General features: G+C 49.6%; 1 protein-coding gene across 1 annotated transcript in view; it reads right to left on the reverse strand.

Annotated features, from left to right (window-relative positions):
- Nucleotides 1–100: 100 nt before the first annotated feature.
- The window catches only part of LOC116937384 (AP-1 complex subunit sigma-2), a 129,168-nt gene continuing 109,233 nt past the window's right edge, over nt 101–20,035 (reverse strand). The window contains exon 5 of the mRNA XM_032944461.2: nt 101–9,335. Within this exon, the coding sequence (XP_032800352.1) occupies nt 9,288–9,335 (48 nt within the window). The 3' untranslated portion in view covers nt 101–9,287. The remainder of the gene's footprint in view (nt 9,336–20,035) is intronic.

Below are 20,035 nucleotides of genomic sequence, written 5' to 3' on the forward strand. Positions count from 1 at the left end.
CGCATACCACACACACACCGCACCACGCTAATGCACACGCCATGCTCAACAACGCACGCCAGATTATGATAACGTAGACAACGCAACCACCACCACCACAGATTTTCCAAACTTTTTCTTTAAAACACAAGAGGGAGGGGAGGGAGGGAGAGAGGGCAGGGAGGGAGGGAGTGTCACACAGCGTCACACAGCGTCACACAGCGCAGCGTCACACAGCGTCACACAGCGTCACACAGTGTCACACAGTGTCACAGCGTCACACAGCGTCACACAGTGCAGCGTCACACAGCGTCACACAGTGCAGCGTTACACAGTGTCACACAGCGTCACACAGTGTCACAGCGTCACACAGTGCCACACAGTGTCACACAGCGTCACAGAGTGCCACACAGTGCCACACAGTGTCACACAGCGTCACACAGCGTCACACAGTGTCACAGCGTCACACAGTGCCACACAGTGTCACACAGCGTCACACAGTGTCACACAGTGCCACACAGTGTCACACAGCGTCACAGAGTGCCACACAGTGTCACACAGCGTCACACAGCGTCACACAGCGTCACACAGTGTCACAGCGTCACACAGTGCCACACAGTGTCACACAGCGTCACACAGTGTCACACAGCGTCACAGAGTGTCACACAGCGTCACACAGCGTCACACAGCGTCACAATGCGTCACACTGTGTCACACAGCGCAGCGTCACACAGCGTCACACAGCGCAGCATCATGCAGCGTCACACAGCGTCACACAGCGTCACACGGCGTCACAGTGTCACATAATGTCACACAGCGTCACACAGCGTCACACAGTGTCACACAGCGCAGCGTCACACTGTGTCACACAGCGTCACACTGCGTCACACAACGTCACACTGCGTCACACATCACACAACGTCACACTGCGTCACACTGCGTCACACAGCGTCACACGTCACACTGCGTCACACAGCGTCACACAGTGTCACACTGCGTCACACAGTGTCACACTGCGTCACACTGTGTCACACTGCGTCACAAGTCACACAGCGTCACACAGCGTCACACTGCGTCACACTGTGTCACACTGTGTCACACAGCGTCACACAGCGTCACACGTCACACAGCGTCACACAGCGTCACACTGCGTCACACAGCGTCACACTGCGTCACACTGCGTCACACAGCGTCACAAGTCACACAGCGTCACACAGCGTCACACTGCGTCACACAGCGTCACACATCACACAGCGTCACACAGCGTCACACTGCGTCACACTGTGTCACACTGTCACACAGCGTCACACGTCACACAGCGTCACACAGCGTCACACTGCGTCACACAGCGTCACACGTCACAGTGTCACACAGCGTCACACTGCGTCACACAGCGTCACACAGTGTCACACGTCACACAGCGTCACACAGCGTCACACTGCTACACACAGCGTCACACAGCCTCACACAGCGTCACACAACATCACACTCGTCACACAGCGTCACACTGCGTCACACTGCGTCACACAGCATCACACGTCACACAGCGTCACACTGCGTCACACTGCGTCACACTGCGTCACACTGCGTCACACAGCGTCACACTGCGTCACACTGCGTCACACAGCGTCACACTGCGTCACACGTCACACTGCGTCACACGTCACACTGCGTCACACTGCGTCACACTGCGTCACACAGCGTCACACAGCGTCACACTGCGTCACACTGCGTCACACAGCGTCACACTGCGTCACACTGCGTCACACAGCGTCACACAACGTCACACAGCGTCACACAGCGTCACACAACGTCACACAACGTCACACAGCGTCACACAGTACGGTTGGTAGCAAGTCACCAGACAGTTGCAATATTAAAAACTGCGGACAAGTTTACAAAGTGGGGGGGGGGGAATCTCCCTCCCCCCCCCCCACTATCTCACCGGTGGGGGGATAGGGGGGGAGGGGAGAGGGGGGAGGGGAGAGGGGGGGAGAAGGGGGGATAGGGGGGCGGGGTGAGGTTGGGGGGGGTGTGTCACGATGGGCACAGCGGCGACTGAAGGCTCAAGGGGCGAGGGAGCCGAGGTCGCGAATGCCGAAAACCCCCCCCCACCCCCACGTGACCTCCCTTGAGCCCCCCCCCCACCCCCACGTGACCTCCGTGACCTCCCTTGAGCCCCCCCCCCCCCCCACGTGACCCCACTCCGCCCTCCTCCCACCAACACGAACGTTGACGCTTACACAGCGGGATTGTTAGTGAGTGAGTTAGTAGGTAGTCATTCGCGATTGTAAACGGGTCACATTTCCACCCCCCCCCCACGTGACCTCACTTAAATACGGCAGAGTAAACAATGCAGGCGTGGTGCTGATTCCCTCTCTAGGATCGGTTTAACCGCGCGCGAGGGTGTGGTGTGTGTGGTGTGTGTAGTGTGTGTGTGGTGTGTGTGTGGTGTGTGTGTAGTGTGAGTGTGTGTGTAGGGTTAGGGTGTGTGTGGTGTGTGTGTGGTGTGTGTGGTGTGTGGTGTGTGTGGTGTGTATGTATGTCGGGAGCTGGACCGGTACTGCCTGGATCTATGCGGCATTCAGGAGCTCCGGTCGACCGGCTCTGGCTCCTGCCACCATGAGGGGTGGACAGTCCTCTACTCGGGGCAGCAGACTGCCAAACAACAGGGAGTGGTTCTTCTTTTGAACAAAAGAATGAAGGGGGCGTGGGAGCGTGGCGGTGAGGTGTGGGAAGCTGTAAGCCCCAGGCTACTTTGGGCTCGCCTTCCCATCAATCGGAGGCAAGGAATAGTGGTCGTGGTTACTTATGCCCCCACCGAAGATGAACATCCGTGGAGGGATGCAGGCAAAGACGATGAGTCAGATGCCTTCTATGACCTCCTGTCACAGGTGCGGGCTAAAGTGGCCTCTCGGGATAGAGTCATCATGTTGGGTGACTTCAATGCCCGAGTTGGTCATGATACTGGCACCTGGTCTGGAGTGATTGGAGGGCATGGGCCAGATCAGCTCAATAACAACGGTAGGAGGCTGCTAGATTTTTGTGCAGCCCATGGGCTTGTAATTACCAACACGCTGTTCCGGCATCGGCGCATCCACACAACATCATGGATGCATGCCGGGTCCAAGCAAGAACATCTGCTGGACTACATAGTGACGGACCAGCGAATGCGAGCCCATGTCCTTAACACCAGGACCTACCATGGAGCTGATCTGCCCTCTGACCGACCATCGACTAGTCATCTGTAAGATGCGCCTGCCATTCTTCCACTCCGGTGGTGGGTGTACACCCAGGACCCCATTCCAACATAAAGTGGCCTGGTCTCAGTTATCTGATGAAAGTTGCAAGCGAGAATTTCATCATCGCTTGCGGCTGGGATTGGCATCGTCCCCGACTCCTCCTGATGTCGAGGGTAAATGGGCGAGGTTTAGGACTGTGACTCATGCAGCTGCAATGGCTGCTTTGGGTACGCGGTCCAGACCTCCCCAGAGACCCTGGCTGACAGAGGAGGTGTTCAGGATGGTTGAGAAAAAGCGACAGGCCCACTGTCATCGGCTACAGAATCCCACGTCAGAGAATGAGGAGGCTTACCGCAGCCTTCGCTCGGAGGTTCGGAGAGCCGTGAGGCGCTGCAAGGATGGGTGGTGGTCGCGGGTTGCTGAGGAGATGGAGTCTGCCTCAGTGGCCCGTGATCACAAATCTCTATTTAACTCCATCAAAAAAGTAACCTGCAGCGCCACACCTATTACCATCATTAGGGGAAAAAACGGTGATCCAATCTCCGACCCCCAGGAACAGGTTCGCAGATTTGCTGAGCATTTCTGTGAGGTCCTGGGGGAGGGAAAATCCCTCAGCCAGGAAAACATCGTGGCACAAAGTGAGGATGACCCTGCTGAGGCTGCGGTGCCTCAAATATTGGAAGAAGTCACCCCCTGTGAGTGGCTGGCTGAGGTGCCATCTGCTGAGGAAGTATTGAAGGCGATCCGGAGTCTGAGACCAGGAAAGGCAGCGGGCAGAGATGATCTCCCAAGCGAAATGCTGAGGGAGGGTGGCGTTTGTGCACAGACTGCCCTATATGACATCATAACAACAGTCTGGACCACTGGACGGGTTCCGCAGGATTGGAAGGATGCCCTGGTGGTCCCCCTTTTTAAGAAGGGGGACCGCACAGACTGCAACAACTACAGGGGCATCTCACTCCTCAGTGTGCCGGGAAAGGTCCTGGCAAGGATTATTCAGCATCGCCTTGCCAGGCACGCTGAGGAGAGGCTTGCGGAGCCCCAATGCGGTTTCAGGAAAGGGCGGTCCTGCACAGATGCCATATTTTCTGTCCGTCTGCTACAGCAGAGGTGTAGGGAATTCCAACAAGACCTACATCTCTGCTTTATTGACCTGGTCAAGGCCTATGATACCATCAGTAGGCCTGGGCTCTGGGTCGTTCTTCGTGCTTTTGGAGTACCTGACCCTCTGCTCACGATCATTAAGGACCTTCATGATGGTGAGCGGGCCCGGGTAAAACTACGTGGCCGGGAGTCAGAGCCATTCCCTGTACACCTTGGGGTGCGACAGGGATGTCCTCTGGCTCCCACATTATTTAACATCTATTTTGACCACGTAGTTCGTGAAGCCTTCAATAGCTGTACCGGGGGAATCTCCATATGGTACAGATATAATGGGAGGCTAATCGATGCCCGGGTGCGGTCAAGGGATGGCTCCCTATTGCTCAACCACGTTATGTATGCTGATGATTTGGTAATAGCTGCTCAGTCAGAGGAGTTGTTGGAGACGCTGCTGCTGAGACTGGAGCGTGCCACTAAAAGGTGGGGCCTTACCATCAGCCCCACCAAAACTAAGCACCTGCCTGGGTATTTTGTACCATAGGACACTCCACCCCCACAACTCCCAATCGGTGATGGGGCAGTTGTGGAGAGAGTGGAGAGTTTCCCATACCTGGGCAGTGTGCTTATGACTGGCTCCAGTTTAACAGCAGAGGTCTCACTCCGAATCAGTCGAGCGGCATTATCTTTTCATCGGTTGCATAACGATGTGTGGAAGCTACCTGGTCTGTCGCTCCGCACTAAGCTTCAGGTCTTCTCGGCCACGGTCATTCCCTCCCTTCTCTACGCTTGCGAAACGTGGACCCCCCTAATGGAACATCTTTGCCGGTTAGAAACATTTAGGCTGGCCTGCCTGCGATCCATTCTGGGTTTAACCAGACTGGATTGTGTGAGGAGCTCACAAATCCTTGAAAGATCTGGGCAGGGTCCCATCGGTGAGCTCCTCCGGCAGGTAAGGCTGCGATGGCTGGGTCATGTAGCCCGCATGCCCAGCCACCGCATGCCGAAACAGCTTTTGTTTGGCCGGATTGAGGGGGCTAAGCGGGCGCGGCACGGGCTAGAGAAGAGATGGAGTGATGTGGTACAGGAGGACGTGGAGCTGAGTGGACTTGCCGATGACTGGTACCAGCGGTGTCAAGATCGGCCTCTGTGGAGGAGGCTCGTGAAGGATGCTACTGGGCAGTTGGAGGCAGTCGCCCTCCAACAACAACGGAGGGCGGAGGAGCGACGCTCAGAACAACGAGCGGAGCGCCGGGTGGCTAAAGCACAGCAGGTTGGCACAGTAGGGGGCACAGGTGGTGCATCAGCCAGTCATCTCAGTCAGTCGACCCGTGGCACCTGGGTCTGCCCCGTGACCTCCTGCCAGCGGGCGTTCGACACTTCACGTGGCCTCAGGGTGCACATAGCCTGGCACAAGCGTCGTGGTGACGTCACCGCCACTTAGTGGCGAATGGCGGTTGTTGTTGTGTGTGTGTGGTGTGTGTGTGGTGTGTGTGGTGTGTGTGTGGTGCGTGTGGTGTGTGTGGTGTGTGTGGTGTGGTGTGTGTGGTGTGTGTGTGGTGTGTGTGGTGTGTGTGGTGTGTGTGGTGTGTGTAGTGTGTGTGTGTGTGGTGTGTGTGTGGTGGTGTATGTGTGGTGTGTTTGGTGTGTGTGTGTGTGGTGGTGTATGTGTGGTGTGTGTGGTGTGTGTGTGGTGGTGTGTGTGGGGTGTGTGGTGTGTGTGGTGTGTGTGTGGTGTGTGTGTATGGTGTGTGTGGTGTGTGTGGTGTGTGTGTGGTGTGTGTGTGGTGGTGTATGTGTGGTGTGTGTGGTGTGTGTGGTGGTGTGTGTGGTGTGTGTGGTGTGTGTGTGGTGTGTGTGGTGTGTGTGGTGTGTGTGGTGTGTGTGTGGTGTGTGTGTGTGGTGTGTGTGTGGTGTGTGTGTGGTGTGTGTGTGTGGTGTGTGTGTGTGTGGTGCGTGTGTGTGGTGTGTGTGTGTGGTGCGTGTGCTTCGATCCCGACCCTGACGATGCCTGCTGTATCCGACGAGATGTTGACTACCTCGCCGGGTGCGCGGGAGCCCGTGGGTTCCATCCCAACTCCCCCCCCCGACGACGCGAGTCAGTGAACACCTCGCCAAACACAGCAGGCATCGTCAGGGTCGGTCTCGAACCCACGGACACTCCTTCCGTAGCCGAGGCGAGGCAGTCAACATCCCCGGCCTACGCGGACATTCCCACTCCGGTGATTCCCGCGCATCTCCGCTCCAGGTTTTCCGCCTCACCGAGCGAGCGAGCGAGCCAACCAACCAACCAACCACCCCCCGAGCCCGCCGGCCCTCCGCTAGGTCCGCTCGGCCTGAAACAACGGAGCGAGAACAGGCGGCGTGCGCGAGGCAAGCTAGATTCTTGCTTTCCCTAACTTTGTAACTTTAAAACTTTGTGGCTTTTCAGCTTTGTTTTTTTAAACTTTTGAACGTTCACGTTTTTTTTACTTTACTTTTTTTTTAAAAACTTTTTTTAAAAGTTTCTAACTTTAAATGTTTTTTTCTTTTGAAATTTAAATTTTCAACTTTTTAACTTTAGGACTTTTGAACCTTTCACGTTTGAACTTTGGAACTTTTAAATATATTTTTTTCTTAACTTTTCTTTTTTCCAGTTTGACATTTTTTTTGTAACTTTTGAACTTTTTGACGTTGGAACTTTCCAGCTGAATTTAAAAAAAATGTTTTACCTAAACTTTGTTTTATTTTGTAGCTTTTTTCTTCTTTTAAACTTTAGTTTACTTTTTAACTTTTGTTGCAGACTTTGTATAAAATGCGATCCGTCTTCGTTGGAATGGTGGGGGGTGGAGGGGAGGGGGGTGGAACGAGAGGAAAAACACAAAACACGGAAAGGACCTTCCAAGGTCATCTCGGATTTTTGGCACGGTCAAGGAATGCTCGAATGATTCACAGTTTCGCTTTGTTGTTGTTGTTTATGTGGTGGTTGTTGTTGTTTATAATCATGTGGTTGTTGTTGTTGTTGTTTATAATCATGTAGTGGTTGTTGTTATTGTTTATAATAATGTAGTTGTTGTTTATAATAATGTGGTGGTGGTTGTTGTTGTTTATAATCATGTAGTGGTGGTTGTTGTTGTTTATAATCATGTAGTGGTGGCTGTTGTTGTTGTTTATAATAATGTGGTGGTGGTTGTTGTTTATAATCATGTAGTGGTGGTTGTTGTTGTTTATAATAATGTGGTGGTGGTTGTTGTTTATAATAATGTAGTGGTGGTGGTTGTTGTTGTTTATAATAACGTGGTTGTTGTTGTTGTTTATAATCATGTGGTGGTGGTTGTTGTTGTTTATAATCATGTAGTGGTGGTTGTTGTTGTTTATAATCATGTGGTGGTGGTTGTTGTTGTTTATAATAATGTGGTGGTGGTTGTTGTTGTTTATAATCATGTGGTAGTTCTTGTTGTTGTTGTTTATAATAATGTGGTGGTTCTTGTTGTTGTTGTTTATAATAATGTGGTGGTTCTTGTTGTTGTTGTTTATAATAATGTGGTGGTGGGTGTTGTTGTTTATAATCATGTGGTGGTGGTTGTTGTTGTTGTTTATAATAATGTGGTGGTGGATGTTGTTGTTTATAATCATGTGGTGGTGGTTGTTGTTGTTTATAATCATGTGGTGGTGGTTGTTGTTTATAATCATGTAGTAGTGGTGGATGTTGTTGTTGTTGTTTATAATCATGTGGTGGTTGTTGTTGTTGTTGTTTATAATCATGTGGTTGTTGTTGTTTATAATAATGTAGTGGTGGTGGTTGTTGTTGATTATAATGTGGTTGTTGTTGTTTGTAATAATGTAGTGGTTGTTGTTGTTTATAATGTGGTTGTTGTTTATAATAATGTGGTGGTGGTTGTTGTTTATAATAATGTAGTGGTGGTTGTTGTTGTTGTTTATAATAACGTGGTTGTTGTTTATAATAATGTAGTGGTGGTTGTTGTTGTTTATAATAATGTAGTGGTTGTTGTTTATAATAACGTGGTTGTTGTTTATAATAATGTAGTGGTGGTTGTTGTTGTTGTTTGTAATAATGTTGTTGTTTATAATAATGTAGTGGTTGTTGTTTATAATAACGTGGTTGTTGTTTATAATAATGTAGTGGTGGTTGTTGTTGTTTATAATAATGTAGTGGTTGTTGTTTATAATAACGTGGTTGTTGTTTATAATAATGTAGTGGTGGTTGTTGTTGTTGTTTATAATAATGTGGTGGTTGTTGTTTATAATAATGTGGTGGTTGTTGTTTATAATAATGTAGTGGTTGTTGTTTGTAATAACGTGGTGGTTGTTGTTTATAATAATGTAGTGGTGGTTGTTGTGGTTGTTGTTGTTGTTGAAATACTCTGTTTAGTCTCCTCCTCCTCCTCCTCCGTCATCGTCATTGTAGTCCCGAGTCCCGAGTCCGAGTCCAGATCCGAGCCGTCCGAGTCCACGTCTGGTTTCGAGTCCCGGGTCCAGGCGTCGAATCCAGGCCCGGATCTGAGTTTTGAATCCGCGTCCGGGTTTTAGCCCGAATGTAAATTTGAGTCCGGGTCACCCGGTCCGGATCCGAGTTCAAGTTTTTGAGTCCGGATCCGGGATCGAGTACCGAGTACAAATTCAAGTCCCGGTCTACGTCTGGAGTCCGGATCCGAGTCGGAGTCCGGATCCGAGTCCGTCCGGGTCTGGGTCCAAGTCCAGGTTCGACTCCGGATCCGGGGTCGAGTCCGGTGCCGGGTTCCGACTCCGGATCCGGGCTCAAGTTCGACTCCGGATCCGAACTCAAGTTCGACTCCGGATCCGAACTCAAGTTCGAGTCCGGGTCTTGGTTCGAGTCCGGGTCCCAGTCCAGGTCCCAGTCCGAGTTCCCAGTCCGGGTCTTGGTTCGAGTCCGGGTCCCAGTCCGGGTTCGAGTCCGGTTCCGGATCCGGAACTCCGCGAGAGTAGAATTCCAGGCGAGGCGAAGGCTCAGGCGAGGCCCAGTTCCTCGAGGACGTTCCTCGCCACCTCGGCCTCCTGCGCGGGAAACAAGATCGGAACAACGTTCAAGACATCTCAAGAAGACTGGAACAACGTTCAAGACGTCTCGAGAAGACTGGAACAACGTTCAAGACGTCTCAAGAACACTGGAACAACGTTCAAGACGTCTCAAGAGGATCAGAACAACGTTCAAGATGCCTCAACAACATCTGAACAACGTTCAAGACGTCTCAAGAAGACTAGAACAACGTTCAAGACGTCTCGAGAAGACTGGAACAACGTTCAAGACGTCTCGAGAAGACTGGAACAACGTTCAAGACGTCTCGAGAAGACTGGAACAACGTTCAAGACGTCTCGAGAAGACTGGAACAACGTTCAAGACGTCTCGAGAAGACTGGAACAACGTTCAAGACGTCTCAGGAAGACTGGAACAACGTTCAAGACGTCTTGAGAGGATCGGAACAACGTTTAAGACGTCTCAACAACATCGGAACAACGTTCAAGACGTCTCAGGAAGACTGGAACAACGTTCAAGACGTCTCGAGAGGATCGGAACAACGTTCAAGACGTCTCGAGAGGAACAGAACAACGTTCAAGACGTCTCAACAACATCAGAACAACGTTCAAGACGTCTCAGGAAGACTGGAACAACGTTCAAGACGTCTCGAGAGGATCGGAACAACGTTCAAGACGTCTCGAGAGGAACAGAACAACGTTCAAGACGTCTCAACAACATCAGAACAACGTTCAAGACGTCTCAAGAAGACTGGAACAACGTTCAAGACATCTCAAGAGGACTGGCACAACGTTCAGGACGTCTCAACAACATCGGAACAACGTTCAAGACGTCTCAAGAAGACTGGAACAACGTTCAAGACGTCTTGAGAGGATCGGAACAACGTTCAAGACGTCTTGAGAGGTCCGGAACAACGTTCAAGACGTCTCAAGAACATCGGAACAACGTTCAAGACGTCTTGAGAGGATCGGAACAACGTTCAAGACGCCTCAACAACATCGGAAAAACGTTCAAGACGTCTCAAGAAGACTGGAACGTTCAAGACGTCTTGAGAGGATCGGAACAACGTTCAATACGTCTTGAGAGGTCCGGAACAACGTTCAAGACGTCTTAAGAACATCGGAACAACGTTCAAGACGTCTTGAGAGGATCGGAACAACGTTCAAGACGTCTCAAGAAGACTGGAACAACGTTCAAGACGTCTCAAGAGGATCGGAACAACGTTCAAGACGCCTCAACAACATCGGAACAACGTTCAAGACATCTCCAAAGAGCTATACAGCTCAGTGGGCCTTACCTGGTCAAAATAAAAATATATAATAATAGTTTAAAATAACGACTACTACTATTATATTCATATTCTTAGTTTTTTCGGTAAAGTCACGTTGAAGGGAAACAACAAAATAATAAAAAATATATAAAACAATAAAAAATTCTCACGACGTTTCGACCATAACTCAAACGGTCGTCTTCAGGTGTGTTGGTTCGCATATATTTTAAAACGGCGCATTTATTTATTTATAAAAAACGTTAGCGCCACGCGCAGCGATTTGGCAGTTTGCCCAGGACTAGTCCATCTATATTCTGAAAATAGGAGGGGGGAGACGAAATTTTTTATAATGTATGCTGTCTGAAAGCCACTGTAAGCGTGAACAATCAATTAAGACCTGAAATGGTTTATCAAATCTTTCCAATGATTGCTAAGATAGAATCCATCTTCTCGGTTGAAATTGTCTCTGTGCTTGTATATGTGGATAGCCTCATGAACGAATCTCTCATGGAAGCCAGATGGCTTACAAAGAACCTCCGTCTTGGAAAAGTCAATGGCATGTGAGCCTACTGAATTAGAACAATGATCTGCTACGGCCGAGGTGTTGGTCCTACCGTGTTTAAGGTCTGCTTTATGTTCACGAATGCGGTCCGAGATATGGCGTTTGGTTTCTCCAATGTAACTACTACCACAGAGGCAACTTAGTTTGTAGACACCAGGGTATTGTATGTCCGGAATCACATCTTTTACAGACGGAACCAGATGACAGATTTTATGTAATGTGTTGAAACGGACCTGGATCTTGTGTTTATTCAAGATTTTGGAGATCTTTTTTGTGATCCCAGCAATGTAGGGTAAAGTGATGGTTTTGAAAGGCTCCTCAAGAGGGTTTTTCTTCATGGTTTGAGTGATAGCTTTGCGGATTGTATAGTCGGAGTAACCATTAGCCCTAAGAGCTTGGTGTACGTGCTTGAGTTCACTGCTTATGTGTTCCTGGTCGGATATGCATTGGGCTCTATGATACAGAGTCTTGATGAGAGAATTCTTCTGTGATGGATGGTGGTGGGAATCCGGTTTCAGATAAGCATCCGTATGGGTAGCTTTCCTGCAGACAGAGTGGCTCATTGAACCATCAGGTCTCTTTTTAATTAGGACATCCAAAAAAGGTATCTTGCCATCTATTTCGACTTCCATGGTAAATCTGATGGCTGGGTGTATGGAATTGATGTGGTCGAAGAATTGGTCTAGAGCAGGCCGGCCATGTGGCCAGATGACAAAAGTGTCATCCACGTACTAATATTGTTAATTTTACACCAGGTGTAAGGCCCCCCACTCAGCTGCTTTGTAGTAGCTCTTGTTCAGAAGCTAACCACGTGGCCATCACGAGTGATAGCTGCTCAAGCACGTGGCTTATCAACTAACGCATGGGAATTCATAGCAGTCAAAAGAGTCTAAAACGATACAAATATTTTTAATTTTACACCGGGCGTAAGGCCCCCCATTTAGCTGCTTTGTAGTAGCTCTTGTTCAGAAGCTAACCACGTGGCCATCACGAGTGATGGCTGCTCAACCACGTGACGGCCGAGAATCGTCACGTTAACACAGACTCATAGAGACTCATAGAGACCCACGCTCATAGAGACTCATAGAGACCCACACTCATAGAGACTCATAGAGACCCACACTCATAGAGACTCATAGAGACCCACACTCATAGAGACCCACGCTCATAGAGACTCATAGAGATCCACACTCATAGAGACCTACAGAGACCCACACTCATAGAGACTCATAGAGATCAACACTCATAGAGACCTACAGATACCCACACTCATAGAGACTCATAGAGACCCACACTCATAGAGACTTACAGAGACCCACACTCATAGAGACTCATAGAGACCCACACTCATAGAGACCTACAGAGACCCACACTCATAGAGACTCATAGAGACCCACACTCATAGAGACCTACAGAGACCCACACTCATAGAGACTCATAGAGACCCACACTCATAGAGACCTACAGAGACCCACACTCATAGAGACTCATAGAGACCCACACTCATAGGGACCTACAGAGACCCACACTCATAGAGACTCATAGAGATCCACACTCATAGAGACCTACAGAGACCCACACTCATAGAGACTCATAGAGACCCACACTCATAGAGACCTTTCAGAGACCCACACTCTTAGAGACCCACAGAGACCCACACTCATAGAGACCCACAGAGACCCACACTCATAGAGACCCACAGAGACCCACACTCATAGAGACCCACAGAGACCCACACTCATAGAGACCCACAGAGACCCACACTCATAGAGACCCACAGAGACCCACACTCATAGAGACCCACAGAGACCCACACTCATAGAGACCTACAGAGACCCACACTCATAGAGACTCATAGAGATCCACACTCATAGAGACCTACAGAGACCCACACTCATAGAGACCCACAGAGACCCACACTCATAGGGACCTACAGAGACTCATACTCATAGAGACCCACAGAGACCCACACTCATAGAGACCCACAGAGACCCACACTCATAGAGACCTACAGAGACCCACACTCATAGAGACTCATAGAAACCCACACTCACAGAGACCCACACTCATAGAGACCCACAGTGACCCACACTCATAGAGACCCACACTCATAGAGACCCACAAAGACCCACACTCATAGAGACCCACAGTGACCCACACTCATAGAGACCCACACTCATAGAGACCCACAAAGACCCACACTCATAGAGACTCATAGAGACCCACACTCATAGAGACCCATACTCATAGAGACCCACACTCATAGAGACTCAAAGAGACCCACACTCATAGGGACCTACAGAGACCCACACTCATAGAGACTCATAGAGATCCACACTCATAGAGACCTTTCAGAGACCCACACTCATAGGGACCTACAGAGACTCATACTCATAGAGACCCACAGAGACCCTCACTCATAGAGACCTTTCAGTGACCCACACTCATAGAGACCCACAGAGACCCACACTCATAGAGACCTTTCAGAGACCCACACTCATAGAGACCCACAGAGACCCACACTCATAGAGACCCACAGAGACCCACACTCATAGAGACCTTTCAGAGACCCACACTCATAGAGACCCACAGAGACCCACACTCATAGAGACTCATAGAGACCCACACTCATAGAGACCCACAGAGACCCACACTCATAGAGACCCACAGAGACCCACACTCATAGAGACTCATAGAGACCCACACTCATAGAGACCCACAGAGACCCACACTCATAGAGACTCACAGAGACCCACACTCATAGAGACCTACAGAGACCCACACTCATAGAGACTCATAGAGACCCACACTCATAGAGACCTACAGATACCCACACTCATAGAGACTCATAGAGACCCACACTCATAGAGACCTACAGAGACCCACACTCATAGAGACTCATAGAGACCCACACTCATAGAGACCTACAGAGACCCACACTCATAGAGACTCATAGAGATCCACACTCATAGAGACCTACAGAGACCCACACTCATAGAGACTCAAAGAGACCCACACTCATAGAGACCTACAGAGACTCATACTCATAGAGACCCACAGAGACCCACACTCATAGAGACCTTTCAGAGACCCACACTCATAGAGACCCACAGAGACCCACACTCATAGAGACCCACACTCATAGAGACCCATAGCGTACCTAAACTGTGTTTATTTTGGCAGGTGCAAGGCCCCACTAGCTGTTTGGCTTTTGTTCAGAAGTGACCACCGGCCTTTTCACAAATGAGAATTCACACGAAGTGCCGGATCATCATCATCATCAATGTCGTCGTCGTCATCATCGTCACGTGGAATTGAAAGCAGCGATAGATTTTACGCACCTCCGATTAGCACGGATGGCTACGTAGGGTACACAAGTTCAACGTACACTACACTATAAACTACACTGTAGACTACACTATACACTACACTATGCACTACACTATAGACGACATACTACACTATAGACTACACTGTATACTACATACTACACTATAAACTACACTATAGACTACACTATACACTACACTGTAGACTACACTATACACTACACTATAGACGACATACTACACTATAGACTACACTATATACTACATACTACACTACACTATAAACTACACTATAGACTACACTATACATTACACTATGCACTACACTATAGACGACATACTACACTATAGACTACACTATATACTACATACTACACTATAAACTACACTATAGACTACACTATACACTACACTGTAGACTACACTATACACTACACTATACACTACACTGTAGACGACATACTACACTATAGACTACACTATATACTACATACTACACTATAAACTACACTATAGACTACACTATACACTACACTGTAGACTACACTATACACTACACTATAGACGACATACTACACTATAGACTACACTATATACTACATACTACACTATAAACTACACTATAGACTACACTATACACTACACTATGCACTACACTATAGACGACATACTACACTATAGACTACACTATATACTACATACTACACTATAAACTACACTATAGACTACACTATACACTACACTATACACTACACTGTAGACTACACTATACACTACACTATACACTATAGACGACATACTACACTACACTATAAACTACACTATACACTACATACTACACTATACACTACACTATACACTACACTGTAGACTACACCATACACTACACTATACACTATAGATGACATACTACACTATAAACTACACTATACACTACATACTACACTATACACTACACTATAGACTACACTATAGACTACACTATACACTACACTATAGACGACATACTACACTACACTATACACTACACCATTGACGACATACTACACTATACACTACACTATACACTACACCATTGACGACATACTATACTATAGACTACAATACACACTCCACTATAGATGACATACTACACTACACTATAAACTACACTATACACTACATACTATACACTACAATAAACACTACACTATACACTACATACTACACCACACACTACACTATACACTACAATACACACTACACCATACACTACAATACACACTACAATACACACTACACTATACACTACAATACACACTACACTATACACTACAATACACACTACACTATACACTACAATACACACTACAATACACACTACACTATACACTACAATACACACTACACTATAAACCACACACTACACACTACACTATACACTACAATATACACTACACTATACACTACCATATACACTACACTATACACTACAATACACACTACACTATACACTACACCACACACTACACTACATACTACACCACACACTACAATACATACTACACTATACACTACATTACATACTACACTATACACTACACTACAATACACACTACACTACATACTACACTATACACTACAATACACACTACACTATACACTACAATACACACTACACTATACACTACACCACACACTACACTACATACTACACCACACACTACAATACTGTAATACATTGAAAACTCCGATAAGTCAAGGTTAGCTACGTACGGTGTGAAAGAAGTTCAACACACACATGTAACGGTCCAAACCCAGGTTGCTATGGGTTGACTGCTGTGCCAGGCTAGGTGCAGGAGGAGGTCACGTGACAGACCCTGCAGGTGCCGTGGGTTGACCGCTGTGCCAGGCTAGGTGCAGGAGGAGGTCACGGGACAGACCCAGCAGGTTGCTATGGGGTTGACTGCTGTGCCAGGCTAGGTGCAGGAGGAGCTCACGGGACAGACCCAGCAGGTGCCGTGGGTTGACCGCTGTGCCAGGCTAGGTGCAGGAGGAGGTCACGGGACAGACTCTGCAGGTTGCTATGGGTTGACTGCTGTGCCAGGCTAGGTGCAGGAGGAGCTCACGGGACAGACCCAGCAGGTGCCGTGGGTTGACTGCTGTGCCAGGCTAGGTGCAGGAGGAGGTCACGTGACAGACTCTGCAGGTTGCTATGGGTTGACTGCTGTGCCAGGCTAGGTGCAGGAGGAGCTCACGGGACAGACCCTGCAGGTTGCTATGGGTTGACCGCTGTGCCAGGCTAGGTGCAGGAGGAGGTAACGGGACAGACCCAGCAGGTTGCTATGGGGTTGACCGCTGTGCCAGGCTAGGTGCAGGAGAAAGGAACGGGTTACGGGGAGATAAGACGCACGAGAGATAAGATAGAAAGGCCAGGGCAAGTGCGCAGGGCAGTCCTTTAGCGATGACAAAACTAGCGACAGAGAACCTCACCACCACCCTCACCACCACCCCCACCCCCGCCAGGCGCTGACGGCTGAGCCACCGCTCCCAACGCACAAAGACAAAGGTCCCCCGTGTAGCCTCTAACAGGGCTGTAGGGGCAAGTGCTGTTAGCGAGTAGCAGCAGCACCTATACACAGACAAAGGTCCCCCGTGTAGCCTCTAACAGGGCTGTAGGGGCAAGTGCTGTTAGCGAGTAGCAGCAGCGCCTATACACAGACAAAGATCCCCCGTGTAGCCTCTAACAGGGCTGTAGGGGCAAGTGCTGTTAGCGAGTAGCAGCAGCGCCTATACACAGACAAAGGTCCCCCGTGTAGCCTCTAACAGGGCTGTAGGGGCAAGTGCTGCTAGCGAGTAGCAGCAGCACCTATACACAGACAAAGATCCCCCCGTGTAGCCTCTAACAGGCTGTAGGGGCAAGTGCTGTTAGCGAGTAGCAGCAGCGCCTATACACAGACAAAGATCCCCCGTGTAGCCTCTCACAGGCTGTAGGGGCAAGTGCTGTTAGCGAGTAGCAGCAGCACCTATACACAGACAAAGATCCCCCGTGTAGCCTCTAACAGGCTGTAGGGGCAAGTGCTGTTAGTAGCGAGTAGCAGCAGCGCCTATACACAGACAAAGATCCCCCGTGTAGCCTCTAACAGGGCTGTAGGGGCAAGTGCTGTTAGCGAGTAGCAGCAGCAGCACCTATGCATAGACAAAGATCCACCGTGTAGCCTCTAACAGGGCTGTAGGGGCAAGTGCTGTTAGCGAGTAGCAGCAGCAGCGCCTATACACAGACAAAGATCCCCCGTGTAGCCTCTAACAGGGCTGTAGGGGCAAGTGCTGTTAGTAGCGAGTAGCAGCAGCACCTATACACAGACAAAGATCCCCCGTGTAGCCTCTAACAGGCTGTTGGGGCAAGTGCTGTTAGCGAGTAGCAGCAGCACCTATACACAGACAAAGGTTCCCCGTGTAGCCTCTAACAGGCTGTAGGGGCAAGTGCTGTTAGCGAGTAGCAGCAGCGCCTATACACAGACAAAGATCCCCCGTGTAGCCTCTAACAGGGCTGTAGGGGCAAGTGCTGTTAGCGAGTAGCAGCAGCACCTATACACAGACAAAGATCCCCCGTGTAGCCTCTCACAGGCTGTAGGGGCAAGTGCTGTTAGCGAGTAGCAGCAGCACCTATACACAGACAAAGGTCCCCCGTGTAGCCTCTAACAGGGCTGTAGGGGCAAGTGCTGTTAGCGAGTAGCAGCAGCGCCTATACACAGACAAAGATCCCCCGTGTAGCCTCTAACAGGGCTGTAGGGGCAAGTGCTGTTAGCGAGTAGCAGCAGCGCCTATACACAGACAAAGATCCCCCGTGTAGCCTCTAACAGGGCTGTAGGGGCAAGTGCTGTTAGCGAGTAGCAGCAGCGCCTATACACAGACAAAGATCCCCCGTGTAGCCTCTAACAGGCTGTAGGGGCAAGTGCTGTTAGCGAGTAGCAGCAGCACCTATACACAGACAAAGATCCCCCGTGTAGCCTCTCACAGGCTGTAGGGGCAAGTGCTGTTAGCGAGTAGCAGCAGCGCCTATACACAGACAAAGGTCCCCCGTGTAGCCTCTAACAGGCTGTAGGGGCAAGTGCTGTTAGCGAGTAGCAGCAGCGCCTATACACAGACAAAGGTCCCCCGTGTAGCCTCTCACAGGCTGTAGGGGCAAGTGCTGTTAGCGAGTAGCACCTATCAAGGCCGGCATGGCACACGAGGGGGGTGGGTTGCCGGCACCACGCCCGGCCGCCTTTGTCTCCCCCAGTGGCAATGTTTACACACCGCACCAGGTACTCATTTGAGGCTGAGTCGACCTAGGTGGAGGCCCAGGACCGGTTCAGATAATCGTCACTGGTATTGACCGTGAGCGGGAATCGAACCCGGGTCGCCGGGTTCATAGCGCAGCGTAGCGCTAACCGCTACACTACCGCTCCCCACACACACACAGACACACACACAGACACACACACAGACACACACACAGACACACACACACAGACACACACACAGACACACACACAGACACACACACAGACAGACACACACACACCGGCACACACACGCACGCGCGCATAAAGACACACACATCTGATTTTGACTACCTCGCCTGGTACGCAGGAGGTCGTGGGTTCGACCCCGACCCGCGACGCCTATCGATGTATATTGGGAGTTTGCTGCGATACATTTCCACAACATGATGATGATGATGGTAAGCCGCCACTTGGGGTGAGCAGCTACCGTTTGTGATAGCCAGGTGGTCGCTTCTGATCAAGGGCTACTCAGCTCAAGTGGGGCCTTACACCTGGTGAAGTAAAAACATCGTTTATTATTTTTAGTTTTGAAGCCAGTGTCTCTGTAGTGCGAGCTAAGCATCACCAACACGAGCATTGTGGACCCCTTAAAGACAGACAGAGAGACCCAGACCTTGAACCCATGCCCTCTGTGATTGTAGTTTAGTATCACCAACACGACTATCATGAACAACCTTAAGACAGACAGAGACCCAGACCTTGAACCCATGCCCTCTGTGATTGTAGTTTAGTATCACCAACACGACTATCATGAACAAACTTAAGACAGACAGAGACCCAGACCCAGGGCTTGAACCCATGCCCTCTGTGGTTGTAGCTCAGTATCACCAACACGACTATCATGGACAATCTTAAGACAGACAGAGACCCAGACCCAGGGCTTGAACCCATGCCCTCTGTGATTGTGACTCAGCATCACCAACAGGGCCATCGTGAACCCCCTAAGACAGACAGACAGAGACCCAGACCTTAAACCCATGCCATCTGTGATTGTAGCTCAGTATCACCAACACGACTATCGTGAACAACCTTAAGAGAGAGACCCAGACCCAGGGCTTGAACCCATGCCCTCTGTGATTGTAGCTCAGTATCACCAACACGACTATCATGAACAACCTTGAGAGACCCAGACCCAGGGCTTGAACCCATGCCCTCTGTGATTGTAGCTCAGTATCACCAACACGACCATTGTGGACCCCCTAAGACAGACAGACAGAGACCCAGACCTTGAACCCATGCCCTCTGTGATTGT

The sequence above is a fragment of the Petromyzon marinus genome, chromosome 70 (assembly GCF_048934315.1).
Source record: "Petromyzon marinus isolate PM22_M1 ecotype Great Lakes invasive population chromosome 70, UKy_Petmar_22M1.pri1.0, whole genome shotgun sequence".
In the NCBI taxonomy this organism is placed as follows: Eukaryota; Metazoa; Chordata; class Hyperoartia; order Petromyzontiformes; family Petromyzontidae; genus Petromyzon; species Petromyzon marinus.